General features: G+C 36.4%; 1 protein-coding gene across 2 annotated transcripts in view; it reads left to right on the top strand.

Moving 5' to 3' along the window:
• The window catches only part of CCDC141 (coiled-coil domain containing 141), a 218,010-nt gene that overhangs the window by 116,716 nt on the left and 81,605 nt on the right, over positions 1–19,689 (top strand). For both annotated transcript variants that reach the window (XM_054477409.2, XM_054477408.1), the window contains exon 7: positions 13,002–13,196. In XM_054477409.2, coding sequence (XP_054333384.1) covers positions 13,002–13,196 — 195 coding nt within the window. The remainder of the gene's footprint in view (positions 1–13,001; positions 13,197–19,689) is intronic.

Below are 19,689 nucleotides of genomic sequence, written 5' to 3'. Positions count from 1 at the left end.
GTGTGTGTGTGTTTTTTTGTTGTTTTTTTTTTTTTTTTTTGAGACTGAGTCTCACTCTGTCACCTAGGCTGGAGTGCAGTGGCACGATCATGGCTTATTCAGGCTCTGCCTCCTAGGTTCAAGCAATTCTCTTGCCTCAGCCTCTTGAGTAGCTGGGATTACCAGCATGCTCAACCATGCCCCAGCTAATTTTTTAATTTTTAGTAGAGACGGGGTTTCACCATGTTGGCCAGGCTGGTCTCGAACTCCTCACCTCAAGTGAGCTGCCCTCCTCAGCCTCCCAAAGTGCAGGGATTACAGGCGTGAGTCACCACATCTGGCCATATATAACAGTTCTTAGCACAATGCCTCACACAACAGAAACACAACATAATATGGGCTTTAAGAAAATAATGGTAAATATTACATAAAATTTATCATTAGTGACATTTAGTAAATTCATAGTATTGTGTAACTATCATGGCTACCTAGTTCAGAATATTTTCATAACTCCAAAAAGAAACACCATACTCATTAAGCAGTCAATCTTCATTCCTCTCTCCCCTCGGCCCCTGACAACCACTGATCTGCTTTCTGTGTCCATGTATTTACCTATTCTGGAAATACCATTAAATAAAATAATATTTAATGGCTTTTTGTGTTGAATTCTTTCACTTTGCATGTTTTTCAGGTCTATCCATGTTGCAGCATGTATTAAAACTTCCTTTTTATGGCTGAATAATATTCTATTGTATGGATATACCACCTTTCATTTATCCATTCCTCAGTTGATAGGCATTTGGGTTGTTTTCATCTTTTTCTAGTGTTAATAGTGCTGCTATGAACATTCATGTATATGGTTTTTTTTTTAATATCTCTTTTCAATTCTTTTGGGTAATACCTAGGAGTAGAATTGCTAGACCATGTGGTATTTCTGTGCTTAACTTACGAGAAATTACTATGCTATTTTTCCATAGCAGCTGCTCTGTTTTATATTTCTACCAGAAAGGTAGAATATTCCAATTTCTCTACATCCTCTTCAGCACTTGTTATTTTTCATTTTGTTTGATTTTTATAGTCGTCATAGTCTGCATGAAGTGCTAGTTCATTGTGATTCTTACTTGCATTTCCCTAATAACTAATGATGTTGCAGATCTTTTCATTTACTGGCTGGCCATTTGTATATCTTCCTTGAAAAAATGTCTATTCAAGCCCTTTGACCAAAATGTTCTTTGATAAGTAAAAGTTTTAATTTTGATAAAGTTTAATTTATCTATCTTAAATTTTTTGCTATGTTTTTGGTGTCATATCTAAGAAACCATCATCAAATCCAAAATTATGAAAATTTATCCCTTATGTTTTCTTCTAAGAATTTGATGGCTTTAGTGTATATATTTAGATCTTTGTTCCATTTTGAGTTAATTTTTGTGTATGGTGTGAGGTAAGGGTCTAACTTCATTAGTTTGCATGTGGATATTCAATTGTCCCTGCACAATTTGTTGGAAAAAAAATTCTTTCTCTGTTGAAGGACTTTGGCACACTCACTGAAAATTAATTGACCACAGATGTGTGGGTTTATTTCTGGACTCTTCTATTCTGTAAATCTATATGTCTCTCTTCATGCCAGTTTGACACACTGCTTTGATTACTGTAGGATTGTAGTCAGTTTTAAAATCTGGAAGTATAAGTTCTCTAATTTTCTTCTTATTTATCAAGATTGTTTTGGCTATTCAGGGTCCTTTTCAATTCCACATTAATATTAGAATCAGCATTTCCATTTCTTCAAAAAAGGCCAGTGAGATTCTGATAGGGATTGCATTGTATCCCTACAATACTTTGGGGAGTATTGCCATCTTAACAACATTAAGTTCTCCAATTCATGATCATGTGATATCTTGCCATTTATTTAGGTTTTTCATTGTTTTTAACAATGTTTTGTAATTTTCCTTGTATAAGTTTTCCATCTCCTTGATTAAATTTATTCCTAGGTATTCTACTTTTTTTGATGCTACCATGAATGAAATCATTTTCTTAATTTCCTTTTCAGGTTGTTCAATGCTATTCTATAGAAACACAAGTGATTTTTTTTAGCATTGATTTTATACTCTCCAACTCTACTGATTTAATTTATTTGCTTTAATTTTTAAAAATTATTCCTTAGGGTTTTCTGCATGTAAGATCATATCATCTGCAAGTTTCCCCTTCTATATTCTTTGTTCATTTGTGTTTTGCTCATCTGTCTAGTTGTAAAAAGCTGCTAATTCAGTGTATTCTAGACCAGAGCTTCTCAAACTACAGTGTACTCATGAATTACCCATATATTTTAAAAGGCAGATTCTGATTCATCAGCTTTAGAGTGGGGCCTTAGTATCTACATTACTAACAAGCTCCCGGGTAATGATGCTGCTGGTCTCGGGGCTCCCTTTTGGACAACAAAGGTTATGAGGGAAATAATTGCACAATGAAAGAGAGTATAAGTGATAGAGTCAGAATACTAGGTCATTGTTAAAACTCAGAAGACATAAGTCGAAATAAATCTTTGAGTCTCTTAAGGTGTGGACATGTTTGCCCAAGCTTACAACTTAATTTTTTTGTTGTTGTTTGTATTTAGTCCTAGATACATTACTCAGGTAATTGAAGATCAAAAGACAAGTATTTAAATGTTCTGATTGTTTATTTTAAAAAATAGGAATATTTCCTCAGAAGTAGCACTTATATTTAGTAAAAAAGGAGCTACTTATATGTCTCGTGGGTAGTTAAAGAGGTATATAGCAATATCCAGAGTTTGTATAATCATAGTGTCCAGGATATCCACATATTTTCCAAGTGTTTCACAGGCATTGTTGAACAATTTTCTTCTCATTGCTGCACTTATTAACCTGTATAAAAAAGCAGACTCTTCTGCTATTTGAACTTTCATTACCTCCCCAAATTCCTTCACCAAAGGTATGTGAAAAAATTGTAAAATCACTATAAAATATATTGCTTCAGTAAATCAGCTCACATATCTGATGATTACAAAGAAAATCAATAAAATGAAAGAGAGTCTGTTTTATAATGTTTCATCTAATTTAAAAAATAAAGTGGGGTCTGAATCTGAAATGTCTCAAGGCAGAAATTAAATGAGTTCTCCAAAGAGTAAGACATCTGCATCAGAGCATTTCAATTCCTCTGTCTTCATTTTAGTGAATAATTTGTTTTACTTGTCTGATTCTTTAATGAACTTTCCAATTAAAAGCAGATGTCATTTTTCACAGATCATAAATTAGAAATCATTTTATTACTAACAGGCAAAATATATACAAATAGTATTGAATTTGCCAGCAAGCATTGGGAATGTCCACACAATGATAGGATTTTCTTATTGATAACCCTATTCTAGCCTTAATTTGCAGCTCAATTTAAAGCTTAGTGAACCCTATGTTTTAATTGCCAAGGGAAAGTTGAATTTAGAAAGTCCCTGCGAAATATTTATGCCCATCTAAGAAAGGGCTGAGTTAAGAAAGCAAATAAAGACATTGTGCTCTATGATCTATGATCATGAGGTTTAAAACTACCTGCTGTTATTTTGCTTACAGAATCTTTACCAGCTCGTTAAGTTTAAATGCTTAGAAAAGTATTTTCAGTTTTGACTTTTACAAAAATTCCTCATATATCTTTCTTTTTTTCCTGGCATTTGTCAGCCCTTAAATAAAATGTCCCGGAAAGCATGGCTTTTTGCAGTTAAAACTATTATATTGCATGGTATTTTGCTATCATGATAATAATAGTGAAATTGAATCCACTTTAAGTGAACACCTGAGAGGACTTCTTAAACCTTAACACAGTCAATCTCTGAACCGCCTACAACCTTCCTGTGCTAATTTAGCCATTTAGTGACTTATTTAATGCCCTAGCCTTCGCTTTCCTTGACCTTCTTTACTCCAAAGGCCTATTTTCAGCTAGCTTCAGCTTCCCACTCCTGTGGCCACCACACTTTGTTTTATGGCATCACCCAAAACTTCTCTCATCACAACCTCCCTGCCTTCTCTCTTTTTCTGGCCTCTGTCCTTGTGCTACTCAGCGTGGACCACCAGGACTGTTGTGAGTAAACTCAGTCACCCGGTTTCTCTGTTTCTTCCTAATTCTGAAACAATTAGCATAATTGTTCTGATTGGTTCTATTTAAAATGTAATTTATCTGTTACCAGTTAGCCTTACAAATCCCTTTATTTATCATCTGTTAATTCCCTGCTCCATTCCCCATAACAACTAGTCCAAAACCTTCGTGCTCTTTTAAAATTCTCAACCACTATGGAGCCAGGCTTTTACTAATCTCAAAGTCGCTTAGTCACACAGAGTGAAATTGCTCTTTTTGTCTCTTCCTTGCTTCTCTCTTTTACTTCTCTTTCCCCTCATTTCTGGGAGAAATGGATCCTATTCTAGATCTCACTGGTTCTATCTCCTATTCACTTTATATCTCTTTTCATTTTTAATATCTCATTTTTCTGTCACCCTTCACTCCCCACCCCACCTTCACTCCCCACCTCACCTCCACTCCTTTTTTGCCTAGATAACTCCCACAGCTTTTTTGAGGTCTCAGCTCAGATATCGCTTCCTATAGGAAACTCTTATTAATTCTCCAGACACCATTAGCTCCATTGCTCTATGATCCAGAATCGTCCTCCACATTCTCTTGATAACACTGACCCCCTTGCTTCAGTGCTCTGGCTCGAGCTGTCTCTCCTACTTGGGACATGGCAGGTCATTCTTGCCCTCTCCCCAGGCCCACCTCTACGCTCACCAGCTGAAATCCCTGCACATATTTAAGACCCAATAAGACGGCTTCTCAGATACCCCAAAGCAGAGACTGATTTCACTTTCTGCTACACACTTGTTTTGTTTCCCGTTTGAGCTTGTGTTCATAAAAGGTGCTGAATAATGCTTTTTAGATGTTCCACATTCAGTGTAGGAGAGTTATGGAATGCCTATCCCAGTATCATTTGCAGCTAGTTCACAGATTATTGAGTATAGAATGAGAGTCTTGTGCATATACTTAGTGGTGAGCTGAAAACCAGAGCCTGCAAAAAGATGAGTTGAAGAAATTCTAGCTTTCAGTGAATTTTGTTAGAAGACAAGTGATTTCTTCCATACCATTAGAGGTAAGGATTTTTCCTTTATATATAATATATATATAATAGAGTACTATTATAAATATAGTTACAAAAATTTTACAAGGAAGGTAAAAATAACCACATGGGCATATAGACAATTTTGGGCAAGAAAAACCTGATCATATTTTTTACCTTTTCTTAGCTTTTTTCTTTAAAGTGATACATAATAATTGTACATATTTATGGGGTACATAGTGATGTTTCAATGCATATAACATATGTATGTATATCAGATTGGGCTAACTACCAAATCTATCATCTCAAACATTTATCATTTCTCTGTGTTGGGAACATCCAATATCCTTTCTTCTAGCTATTTGAAAATATATATTATGGTCATCCTACAGTGTTATAGAACATTAGAACTGGTTCTTTATATCCAGCTGTACTTTTGGATCCTTTTCCCTTCTAAATTAGTGGCGCCTTTGTTGAGACAATGATGTGAATGAAGAAAGTAGGAAGAAATGCGTCAGTTTCATCTTTATGAATTAAGACTAATGATATCCAATATTGCACAGGGCTGTTTAAACTCCTGATGGATTGGTGTAACAATCATTCAAGGAGTCTAAGGGTGAGGATTTTGTTTATTTGTCATTGTATCTTCCACAGGCTAGCTCAATACTTATTGAGTGAATGAAGTAATTTGTAAAACTAAAGTTAAATTTTAGATTTAGAAGTCATTAATACAATAACGTAATTTTCAGAGTCAAGTTAGTTGAAAGTTTTAAGGTTTAAACTACTATTTTTATAGAATCTATCTTCCAATTTTTGGTATAATTATATATCAATTATTCTAAATCAAATGTTACCTATTCATTAAATACCTTAGAATATTCTGGATCAGTGGTTCCAAAATTTGTCTGATTGTAAGTGTCATTTGCTTGTCCCTGATTGCAAATAAAATGCTTCAGATTTTTTTTAAATCCTTATTTTTTTCACCCTACCAATATAAATTATGATTCAGTGGATAGGGGGTGAGTCTGGAAATATGTGTTTTTAAAACTTTCCCAGGAGACACTAACAGCCAATCAGATTTAAGAGCCTTTTTTAAAAAGTCTATGTTTGAGGTTTATTGTGGATAAAACATAAATAGACCCTCCCTTCTATTAAGTTAGCCTGTTTCATTTAGGGAAATCACCACAAAAGGTAAACATCACAACCTAATAATTTCCCCTGTAGCTGAATTAGATGTGTTGAGATCCTGAAAATATCTCCAATGGATTGTGTAGACAATGAAAAAGTAAGTCCTCTGAGGACATTAAGATAAACTGGGACCACCTGGTCAGTCCATGGCACAATCTGATTGTAGGCAAGTTGTGTTAGATGCAAGTATTTTGGCCAGCTAGACTTTTATTAAATTTAATTTAAAATGGAAACACCAACCAGGCTCTGTTACTTAACTAGAAGAAAACATGATTAATATAGGAAGAAGAAATCTAAGAAAAACAGGGACAAGACACTAAAGAAGAAAACAGTTCTTGGAATACACAAATCTTGGGAATATTTTCCCCAGAATTCCTGTGTAATTAAATTTTCATCTATGTTGAACGAAGGAAGAAAGAATAAATGCATTTGTGCTCCAATCACTATTTTGAAGATTTGTTTATGAGCACAGTGTGTTGTGATTTTATTTTATTTTCAAATTTTATTTTGCCACATAGCCATTTGCTTCAGTATTTATTAGCAACAAGCACCCTGCTTCATGCTGCTAAAGTGCTGCTTAGTGGGTCCACTCAGTGGCCAAACACTGAAGAGAATAAGGGAAACAAGAGATTTCCGAGTCATGGGCTATTTTCCTGCAACTTTAAAAATATCTGAATGAACTAAAATAAACTAACTAAATATCCAACTAAAATATCTAAATGAACTAAGATAAGAAGGCAGCAACTAATACTCAGAAATTAATTTGGTGATATCTGTCACTTCTATTATAGACTTGCAATTCCAATGCTGATAAGGTTAGTTTCTGGATCAAACAGCCAGTATCCCACATTTTAGGAGGACATGAAATCCAGGAACTTGAAGCACAGCTAATTTGTCACTGAATTAACAGATGAGTCACTAGAGAAGCAGAAATGTACCAAATAGTGGTGACTGTCATTGCACTGAAGTAAAAGTAAGGCTCAAAAAGCAAAATCTTCTTCCTGAAGCTACTTAACAAGCTTGGAATAAAAGGTGTACCTCTAGCTGGAGTTCTTTGCTCTTACCCACAAGCTCTCCCCGGTTCAATCGCAATGATTTTCTACCATATGTCTGGGAGGTGAAACAGCACACTTCTTTCACCTCTAGGTGAAATGCAAAATCACCGTTCTTCCTGTTTGCAATCTGTGCCTTTGCTGGACTGCTTCATAGTGAGGGCAAAGTTCATATGGTGTGTAGACACTGAACTCAGCAAGCATGGGAGACTGAGGCAAGACACTTCTCTCCAGAATGACCCTGACATTTGTATAGGTCAGCATAGAAATGCCCCTGAAGGGAGCATGAGGAGAAGAAACTACCACCCAATTTATAATCCAACTTGACATAATCAGAGTTTCAACTTCTAAAGGGCTCAATGCCACTCTTCAAAAGCATAAACATTTCTGTAAAAAAAAAAAAAAAAAATCTTAAGCCGACTTTCAAATATTCTATGATTAAAATTGCCAGGTTTGTTTTACCATCTGCTAATGCAATCATGTAAAATTCTATGATTTTGTGTCAATGAGTTAATTCTAGTTGTTCTGAATGGAACTGTAGACTTGAGGGTTAAACAAGAAATAGGCTATATCTAATGAGATGGTCTAGGAATCAGCCATGCTTTGGGAACTATACATGAACTCAATACATGCTTCTGCCAGATTTGATTTTGGCCAGTAATCTCCACGGTTAATATTTTTTAGTAGTTTTAAAATATATTCCCTATTGTTTTTTGGTCCACCTTTCCCCCACTTAAAACTTATATTCTGAAGTCAAGCTTATAATGAAAATTTACCACCTGATGTTGAATGGTTAAAATCCCCTCATACACAGGGAAGTTTTTGTGTGAGCAAAAGCTTACTAAACATACTGTGGTTATTATTATTTTTTCTTTTCAGTTGGAGCAGCTAATATTCTTACTTTTTGGATCTGCTTGCTGGATAATTGTTATGCCCATTCATAACTTCATTTAAAGAGCTAAGCGAGGACTAGCAGTGGGGGGAAGGAAAGAAGAAATCTTTTTCGCCTTCTTGTCTGTCAGCACTAATCCTCTTAAAAGTACCCTTTCAATCAAGGGATCCAAGAAAAGCTCAATTTCCTCAGGAAATGGAATACTGAAAGGTACAGTTAAAAAGGTTCCTACTGTGAGTGAAAAATGAAAATAACAGAGTGACCTATGGAGACACCACCAACCTGGGAACACACAGGGCCTGGCGTCTGTATCAGGTCGGAGATATGCACGCATCTCTGTCAAATTGAAAAGCCAAGGAAATGGAAGGCTTTGGCTTTCTGCTGGTGGGGACAATTACTGGAAATATTTTATTGCAAAGTGACTGAGACCCTGTTAGAAGTTTAACACTTAGCAGGCAGGCAGCAACGGCTTAGAGAAAACAGAACGAGATTTTCTCCATTGGGCTCCTCTAGCCTTGACAAGGGTGACAACTATATTTTTTAAATAGTGTGATGGATTCAAATTGCTCTGGAAAGTTTCATCTTAAAAATAAACTGGTGGAAGTGTCCCCTATGAAAAATGGCTGGGGAAATAAATACATTACCAGAATGGTATAGAAATGCATCAGAAACTGCCTATAGACTGCCCAAAGAAAACAGAACCAATTTTCTGAGAAGATTGAATAGAAATATTGAATGGACCCAGCTTCATTTAATACCCACAGAGTTTATGTGAAAATGTAATTAAGAAGACTGGGGATGGAGAACAAAAAAACATAAGAGGCACAAAATGGCCCTTTACAGTTTCTTTGGAAGGTCACAGTCCACTTTTTATAGCATGATGTCAAGCACAAGGTTAAAGTGGGTTTTCAAAGACTTGGCTCTACTCCAAAGGTCTCTCTTTAATGTTTGCAAAATTTATAGTGAAGGCAGATTTATGAACATCGTTGGAGAACAGGTATTTCTCTTCTTATTCATAGAGAAGAGGTTTATTATTTTGGTCCAGTTGCTAAGCAAAACTAAGTCTGAGTATGGGCTGTAAATTTTCAACTATATCTATATTAGCTTTGTGTTTATTCTGAAATAGCAAGCCTTCTGATTTCAAATCTGAGAATCCCAGGGTTATACAAGATTTTTATCACCTCCGAGGTCTTGTCCAGGCCATATGGAAGTTTTACCTAGGCAATTCCAAAATAATATGGTTAATCATTCTTTGATGAGATAAACAGTATGTCAAGACTGAGAAGAGCTGGGGCTGGAAATCTGGTTGAGATAGTAGATTGTAGAGTCAAACTACCTGAGTTTGAAATTTGGCTCTTTCTCTTACTATTGTTGACATCTTGGGCAAGTTGGTAATCTCCCTTGGCCCCAGTTACTCCATCTGTAAAATGAAGATAATAACAGTTCCTACCTCATAGGGATATGATAAAAATTAAATGAGATAATGCATATAAAGCATTTAGCACACCACTAACATACAGAAAGAAAAATCAACCCTTACCATCTTGCAGAGAGTTAAGACAACATCCTAGAGCTTAGTGTTGTTACACTGAGCACGCAATGGCTATATTTCATTTCTTCACATCCTAACTTCTGCATTTTCCTTGCCCCTGTTTTTCTAGGCCCTCCCCAGCTTCTCCATATTCATTAAGTAGTCTCCCCCTAATCACACAGAAAGTTCTGATCAATGCCAAATCTTTTTAAAGAATTACCTGCTTTATTCTGCATCTTTACACATTAAGTATTTCTCCACCTCAGTTTGAGTATTAATGCCCCACAGATCTTAACAGACAGAAGAAGAAAGGATGGTACAAAGAGAGGAAATGAACTAACAGAGGAGCTGGAGAACTGGGACAAAACAAAGAAAGAAACAGAAAGACTTGTGAGAGCTGGTGAACCCAGTTGGTGATTCAGCTGCTCTTAGCTATAGAACGTTTTTCCCCAACACTGTTCCAACTGGAGCATTGGTCCCCTGAGATGACTAGCAAACAGTTTATTAATCAAGAGAGTTTGTCCAAAATATTCCACACCACGCTTTCCTCTAGGAGATTCTCAATGCACGTTAATACATTAAAGATGCCAAGAAGTACTGCAGTAAAAAAACAAGAACAAACAAACAAAAACCACAAAAAAACCCGTTTTACTTTGTTTCATCTCATACGACTGATCAATACTTAACACTAATCAATAACATTTTGGGAAACATTTCACTGCCATTATTTTACAACTGGGTAATGGGAATACCCATAAATAAAGAACACATTTTAGAGAGCTAATGAACCAAAACTGATGGGCAGAAAAGTGGGACTAACATTTAGTGAGTGCTTATTATGTGTGCCAGAAATTGTACTGTTTTAAAAATATTTGCTCATTCCCAGTAGGTTAAAGTAATGGTTTTTAAGTGGTAGCGGTAATAAAAGTGCTTTATGAAAGAACATCTTGGCACATATTAGTTTTCCTTAAGTGGGGACACAATAGCTCTTTAAAAATTGAAAGATCTTGAGGACTCACGTAGCCCATATCCATGCTTAAGAGTGTTGCTTTTGCATGCACTGAGAAATTGCAGATTTTGGAGTCTATCCTCAGTTCCCTGGAAGGTAGCATGAGACAAAGACCTGTGAACTAGTCCTGGTACTGCCTCTTACTGGATATGTAACCTTGAGTAGCATACTCTTCTGAACCTATGTCAATACTAGAAAAAATAATAATATCTAATTTAAGGGTTTTTGAAGATTATAGTTATAAGCCACAATTTTATATGACTGATACTTCAAATAATTCAAATTTCTTACTCTACATTTTATACTCCTGTATTCATTGATCAAAATGTTTTTCTCTTGCACCTAAAACTATAACAGGTTCCATGGACACCACAAAACAATATGTACAGTTTCTATCTTAACACCTGCTAATTGTTATTTAAAATACTATTGAGTGTGTGTGTGTGTCTGTCTGGAGTTCAGTGACATGATCACAATTCACTGCAGCCTCGACTTCCTGGTCTCAAGCAATCCTCCCACCTCAGCCCCACCGAGTAGCTGGAACTACAAGCATGCGCCACTATGCCCAGCTAATTTTTTGTATTTTTTGTACAGACAGGGTTTTGCCATGTTGCCCAGGCTGGTCTCAAACTCCTGGGCTCGAGCGATCTGCTTGCCTTGGCCTCCCAAAGTGCTGGGATTACAGACGTGAGCCACCGCACAAGCCATTTTATTCTTTCTTTATATTCCCCAAGGCATCTGTCTTAGCATAGTACTGGGTACACAGTAGTACCATAGTAGTTACTTTGTAAAATGAATGAATGGAAACAATAATGGCAAATTGTGCTAAAATTGTACTTATTTTACACAATGTAATATAACAAATGTAACTTAATAATAGGATACTTTGTACTGGTAGAACAAGGCAGGATGGAGTCAGACTGAGACTTCTGAAATCTTGTGCTAAATTTTCGACGCTTCACAAGTAGCCTATGCCTATCATTCAACCTCAGCTTATATGGATACCAGAAGATTCACTAACAAGACAGCCATATTAGAGATAATCATTCTTTTATGACCGTGGGTCTGACTTCAGGACTTTTGCAAGAAACTTGAATTTCCCTTCAAATAAATTGAATGTAAATATGTTTGATTTACTCCAACTCATATTTTAATTCTGTTTAATGTTTTTCCATTCTCATGCAACAAAAAGTAAAAAGCTACCTCTTTTCATTTTCTGAAAGGTCTATATACCATTAAGAGTGAAGCCTTGAGAGGTGAAACTGATATCATGAAGGAGGAAATACCGAACAATAACAGCTATTCATTTTATGAGGAGTAACAGAACTTCATTTTATTAGGTTGGTGCAAAGGTAATTACTTTTAATGGCAAAAACCGCAATTACCTTTGTACCAACCTAATAGCTGTACGTGTAGGCAGACACAAAAACAACAGTCATAAGACATGTGATTTCTCTTCATTTCTTGTACACATTTACCTGCATTGACAGTGAGACTGAATTGTGGGAAAGATATGTTTTTATACTTAAGTGAATAAACATTGGACAAAATGAGTTCAAGATTTAAAACTGTTGTTCATTGTATAGGGGGTATATTTTTAGGTGGAGTTCACAGAAATGGAAGTGACCTGTATTCAGGTCAGCTGGGAGCTCTGCCAGTCACTCATCCCAACTTCCTGCCTCTTTCTACTCTCCCTTTTTAGCCTCTTTCTGTGTCTTTTCCCACCACATCTACATGGTACTCAAACCTGTAGTGAGGCATTTACCACTACAGTATTTACTACAATTTCATGATTTGAAAATCGAATGGCAGATTTCTGATATACTCAGCATATCTAAATATTCTCTGAATCTTATCAGAAATTACAAAAAGAGGTGTCTTTGTCAATCTGAGTTTCTATAACAAAGTAACATAGACTGAATGGCTTGTATACAACAGATATTTATGTCTCATTGTCCTGGGTGTGGGAAGTTTGAGATCAGGGTGCCAGAACGGTAGAGTTGTGGTGAAAACCCTCTTCTGGGTTGCAGACTGCCAACTTACTGTATCCTCACATGGTGAAAGGGGCAAGGCAGCCCTCTCAGGCCTCTTTCATAAGGTCACTAATCATCTCCCAAAGCCTTACTTCCTAATGTCGTCACCTTGGGGGTTAGATTTCAGCAGAGGAATTTGGGGGGGACACAAGCATTTGGTCCGTAACAGGGGAGATGTATAAAATAAACAATAAGAATGATCTCTTGCAGGAATGGAATTCTGCTGTTGAGAAGCTGAAGAGTGAGGCACTGAGAATTCTGCTGTCAAAGGACTACGTGGAGAAAGAACACCTCCAGCTCTCTCACCAGAAACTCAGTCAGCTTCAAGAAGAATTTGGTCAACTTATGGTGGAAAGGAATACCTGGTTAAAGAAGGCGAATGAATTTTTTAACAGTGCTAACAAGGTCAGTGTGAAGTCAAGTTGATAATTTTCGGTAATCAGGCAGACCAGTAAAAGACCCATTACTTCAACTGACTGGAGCACATCACAGAAGTCAAAACTCCATGTAAAATTTCAAAACTGATAGCAGCAAAGAGAGCTTCAATATGTATTCCTATTATGGCCATTATTTGATTCTCAAAACTAAAAGACTGTTTTCACATGTAAAAGGTGACTTTAAAAACAACAAACAAACCTCATGAGGGTTTTTTGTTTTTTTGTTTTGTTTGGTTTGGTTTGGTTCGTTGGATGGTTTTTGTTGTTTTGAGAAAGGGCCCGGCTCTGTCACCCTGGCTGGAGTGTAGTGGCGTGATCATAGCTTACTGCAGCCTCGACCTCCCGGACTCAAGTGATTGTCCCACCTCAGCCTCCCACGTAGCCGGAATCATAGGCACAAGCCGCCATGCTTGACTTTTTTTTTTTTTTTTTTTGGTAGAGACAGGGTCTTGCTATGTTGTGCAGGCTGGCCTTAAACTCCTGGGCTCAAGTGATCCTCCTGCCTCGGCCTCCCAAAATGCTGAAATTGTAGCTGTGAGCCACCATGCCTAGCCTCATGAGGGTTTTATCTTACAGCTGCCACTGGTCTGTTTCGGGGGGACACTTGTGCCCACATTATAGTGTTTCCCATGGAGGAAGAGAATTATCATAAACGTATCAAGGTTTAAAAATACCTTAAAATTTTTACCGAAGGCCCTCCTTTTTTTCATCCTCTTTTATTTACCAGGTAAAATATATATGAATATTGCAAGCCTTTTTGCACACAAGCCATAAGGCTAGAAACAGTGCCTTAGCCCGATTGTTCCACCTTGGTCTTGCCTTTTTAAGTCAGCCAGAGTGAAATCTGGCTGTGGCCCATCTCCAGGTCTTCTTGAGTTGGAGAAGTGCTCTGCTTCTCCTCTCTGATTCATTGGACATTGATTGCAGCAGGTGGTTCCTGCTAAGTGGCAATGTTCACCTGTTCACATCACTTGAGTACGGCTCAGTATATGAGGCTGGTGATCTTATTTGAAAATTTTTTCTACCTTTCCCAATGTAATATACACCTTCAGACGGTGTTTTTGGAATTGTTTCATACCTTAAATTTCACTGATGTTTTCAAAACAGACAATGTGGCAGGAAATGAATGAGGAAACCCTGGAAGCTAGGTACATTGTGATCTAAAATCACAACATCAACACCCTGAATACAATGTCCTGGTGTATATCAAAATAGTGACTTAATTTTGAACTTCTTTACTAATAAGAAACTTTTTGAAAAAATAAATAGTAAAATTTCAAAACAGAAGTGCTAAATTGTGATAAAATGTTAAAGATTTATTGTCAGATATATTTGTCATTTGGGATTTCTTTGTTTTAAGGGAGGAAACAGATATACCATATTACTGGAGCTATTGAACTAATTAGATGTTAGGTGCTAGTTAAGTTTCTCCTCACTAATTCTGTTTTTGAATAAGAGACTTTTAAATTTAAACTGCATGTTCATTTTTCAAAATGAGTGGGTCATCTACAAGTCAGTTAATATTGTTTCTAAGGAAAACAGTTATCAAACATATTGCTATAAAACAATGCTTCCAGTACAAACCCTATAGTTTACAGCCTTGCAAAATGTAGTTTCTCTCTTTCATTCCCATTCTCTTACTCTTGTTTTCTCTGCTCTCATTATTTTGTACTTTGCCGGGATATTTTTCTGGGTTTTAACAGAGAAGGAATATCTCCTGCAAAAGCGTTTTTTTTTTTTTTTAAAAAAAAAGGGAGAAGAAGAGAGTGGTTACTTTCTCAAACTCATACAGTAATTCAGGTCAGATTGGAGTAGAGAATTTATGTTTCATAATCACAAAGACTTTTGATTTCTAGATTCCCCATTTTATCATTTGAAAGCCATAGCATGCTAACTATACAAATTATAATAAGCTCCACTGGGATTTATCCATACTATAGCAGGTTCTATAGCCAAGTGGCACTCAGAATAGTGTTAAAATCCTTTCTCCCTTTTCAAAGCATCAAGGAAATAATTTCTGACTCCAAATCTAAGAACTCAGTGTGAAAGATGATGGATATTTCTACCTCAGCAAAAATAGAAGCTGGAGTTTGGAATGTAGATGTTTAATCATGACTGTTGAAATGAATTTTTTACTATGTTATTAAGTAAAATAACTATATTATTAAGTAAAATAAATGACGAAATTATGTTGTGTAAATCTACTTAAAGAAGAAAAGTCTTCTTGTGGCTTATAAATGGTATTTTTCTTTTTTATTTATATTGTAAAACCTCCAAATTTTACAAAAATGTGACCACTTTACCCAATTTTTAGCATGACACTCATAGCCCTAGTTTAAAGAACTGAAGTTTTAAAATTAATATAATTTCAAAATCCCTTAAAATGTTTTTTCTAGAATAAAATTCTGTTTACACTAGTGAAAAGGTATGTTCAGTTTATATAATCAATTATCTCTGAAACACTGAATTTTCCTCTTGAAAATTCACTTTGTTGTGCCTTGAGTGCACTGGGTTTCCTAATTGTGAACATTCCTGTTCTTAGATGAAGTCATGCTCTCAAGAACTGTGAGGGGTTTGAGATTTTACCTTACATTCAAGCTAACATGTTAATTTATCACAGTTTCATGGATGATTACAGAAGACACCTGACCTCTGGCTCAGAGGTGATTGATTATAGCAAAGCAGCAGGCAGAGTGTCAGCATGCCCCATCAGTTCTCCCAGCCCCAATTCCCCCTGAGTGATGCAGTTGGGCCCAGGTGGATATATATATGCACCTGCAGCAGGTGGGGTTCAGGAGAGGAACCCTAAGCTTGGGGAATCTGTAGTTTTACAGCAAATAGGAAGCACGCCTGCTCTTTGTCTTGGAGGGCAACATCACCTCAATCCTGAAGGTTGCTAGTTGCAGACCCAACACTGAGAAGTGGCCCAGATATAAAGGGATCAGAGTCCTGTATTCTTGACCTACCAGTGAGATGTGTAGGAGCACAAGAGATCCATGCAGAATTTTCTCTCCCAGCACATGCAAATCGGATGTTAGCACTGCAGGAATAAAAGATGAAGTCAGCACTTTACAAAAAGGTACTTTCCTTGAAAATCAATTTCATTCTTGAAAAGTGGAATTATTTTTCAGCAAACAACTTCTTGTTCCAAATTCGTTGAAGCTAGGTCAATATACTTTTTCAATTTCTATGTCAAATACTAATATATCAAATTTGTTAGTATAATGGGCAATATATAAATGAATGAGTGGGATAGCTTGAATATCTGCTTGGTAAAAAGTGAAATATATGATTTTTTAAATATACTTTTTACTTTTTTGAATTTGGTTAAAATAAAAAGAATAAATATCCAATTTTATCTGCAGAATAGACTGTTAGTAATTTTCTCATATCGTATGTATTTCTTTTTTCATCCAGGTTTTATATTTCTGGTTAAAATCATTGAGGAGTCCCTCTTCCCCCCTTTCCTTTCATTTTCTTTCTTTTTTTTTTTTTCAGGGGGTGGGGACAGGGTCTCACTGTCACCGAGGGTGAAGTGCAGTGGCATGATCACAGCTCACTGTAGCCTTGACCTCCAGGGCTCAGGTAATCCTCCTACCTCAGCCTCCCAGGCAACTGGGACGCCACCACACCAGGCTAATTTTTTGCATTTTTTTGTAGAGATGGGGTTTTGCCATGTTGCTCAGGCTTGTCGTGAGCTCCTGGGCTCAAGGGATCCACCCTCCTTGGCCTCCCAAAGTGCTGGGATTATAGGTGTGAGCCACCATGCCCCACCTCCTTTCATTTTCATTCATTCCCCTCTCTAACAATTCTAGATAGGGATATTATTATTTACTAGAAATATTTTACAATAATTTATTTTATTATTTAAAGGTGAATTCATGAGAATAATTACCCTTCTGTTTAGATATTCACGTATTTAGTATATATTTATTGAGCCACTGCTATGTGTCAGGCATTGTTCTAAATGCTGGAAAATAAATAGCAGAGAACAAAACTTACAAAATTTGTGAAATTCAGTAAAATATAATTATCACTTAATTGCCCACATTGACAACAGTTCCCCCACTGCCTTTGTCCAGTGGCTCCAGGAGTGCAATTGATTACCTTTAATTCTGCTAGGGTTTGATGATTACCCAAGGTTCAGGAATGTTTCTCATCCAGAGGAAGTGTCTGGCAGCCTGTGGCTTGAGATACGGATGTTTGGACCTGGAGTGAGCAGCAGGTGGCGATGTTGAGACAGCATTAGGAACTTGCTGCTTGCTGTAAACCAACCACTGGATTCAAGTGGAGTGAGCCATATAACTCAAGAATCTGATATACTTCCTGTTCTTTTTAGAGTTTCCTAATGTGTTTGGTGAATGAACCTATTTGTTAAATCACTTAGCAGAATATACAAGTAAGTGTCAGTTGTCGACATTGACTGATAGCTGATTGGAGAAAAGTTCCTCTAATTATCAGATGTTACTAAGACTTATGAGAACATGGCATGAAATATGAATATAGCACCTATTAGAATAACTCATCTCGATCCTCCAAAATATTCATCCTTCGGGATTATAGATTATTTATTATACTTCTAGTGTGTTCACAGAAAACAAGCTCTGGTTGATATTTATTGATCACCCCAAACGTATTTATCATTGTTAAGGGATTGTAGTTTGAATCAGAGATAAATATATAATATGTTTCAAAAACAGAATGGGGTGAGCCTGTATTTACAGGACAGCTGCAATTGAACCCAAAACTGTAAAACATAACTGATTGGTCATAACGTATAGTGTCCTATGCCTTCCATTCCCAGGCACATGATTTCATTGAAGAAAGCAAGCAGAGGAAACTGAGGCCAAATCCATTTTATGAACATGGTCTGATTTTTGGGTGGTCAGCCTGAAAGCAAAGATGAAGCAAAAGTTGGGGTGGCCAAAGAAACACACAAAAAGTAGTTTGAAATGTAATAATTGTCATAGCTTCCATTGTTTCTGCCATAGCTATTGAAACATTAATGTCCTTTAAGAAGATGACGTTGCTTTTTCCAGATATTTACAGTGATCCACAGTAATGCTTATAGCAACATCATTGTTTCAGATGCAAACAAAATAATTAAGCATGGAATTTGGTATACTTTTTTCATTTATATATACATGATATATATGGGATCTTACCATTTTCAAAATAAACACATTTTAGGCCCAGCTGATGAAAAAAATTAATTAAAATGGTCCAGTTGTTCTATAGATTGAAATTTTAAAAAAACCTGCTCAAGTAGAGTACCTAAAAAAATACTATGCAGAAGGAACTTATTGAGGTAATATAAATGAATTCAAGAAATAGGCTAAATGTTATTAGATATCAAGGAAAATATAATTACTTTCAGTTTCATAATTCCTCAGCAGCCTGTCTTAAATTCCTCTTTTTCAGAACAACTCCCCTTTCTCTTAGAAATAACTAAAGCCACTTATGTTCCCTCCCTTCTTCCATATTTGCATTCAGCTAATATGTTGTGTTCCTATTCTTGCCATGAATCAAATGGGTACTTGAGTGAAAGCAATGAAAGATATAATCCCTGCTTTCCAGGCCTTCTCAGTCAAGTTTAGACGAGAGGCAAGGGAACAGAAGTGCACTGGGTTGTGGGAAAGCTATGATGGAGTAAGCCCAAAGCATTAGGACACACAGAGCGGAGACCTTAACCTGGCTCAGGGAAAAAGAGTCAAGGAAGGCTCCCCAGAGGAGGTGATCACTGAGTTAAGTTTGAAAGGATGGGGCAAGAAGGGTTGAGGAAGGGCTGGATGGTACAAAGTCGTGCCATGTTTGGGGAACCTAAGATAATTCAATTTGCCAGGAATGTAGGGTGTACACCTAAAGTGATGAGAGACAAAGGTGGTAGAAGCAGGTGGGGAAATCAGGAAGCATTTTGAATAGCATGCTAAGGAGTTTCTATTTTATGCTGAACATGTCTTTATATATGCAGAGATATTTAAGAATTGAAAAAGTAATGATGATGCAAACCTCACCACAAGAAGCAGATGATGTCTTAATTTACCCTCTTCCTGTACTCCCTCTGACAGAATGATGACTGTAGCGTTTAGAAACCTTTGATTTTAGAGCTCAGAGGTCAGGCTATTTAAACCACAGCAAGTATTTAATAAATATGGCTACATTATTAGCATACAATTATTAAAATAGATATAGCATAGAAAAATTATAGAAAAAGAAACATCTTTAACATCTTAAGTGTCTCATGAGAGCTCACAACTCAGTTCAAATCTAATAGTCTGATAATCAAGACGTTCAATTTTATTGTCCTCGCTCATGAATACCTTTCACATTTAAGCCGTCAATGGACTTCTAATTTAAGTGTGTATTAATTGGTTTCTCTTCTATGTGCAGTATCAGATTGTTGCATCTCTCTGTTGGCAGTAAACACATTCTGCCTAGTATTATAGTTATTTATTTCTGGG

Source organism: Pongo pygmaeus, chromosome 11 (genome assembly GCF_028885625.2).
Source record: "Pongo pygmaeus isolate AG05252 chromosome 11, NHGRI_mPonPyg2-v2.0_pri, whole genome shotgun sequence".
Taxonomy (NCBI): Eukaryota; Metazoa; Chordata; class Mammalia; order Primates; family Hominidae; genus Pongo; species Pongo pygmaeus.
Note: the sequence above shows the minus strand (reverse complement) of the source record. Positions and strands in the feature narration are given on the sequence as shown.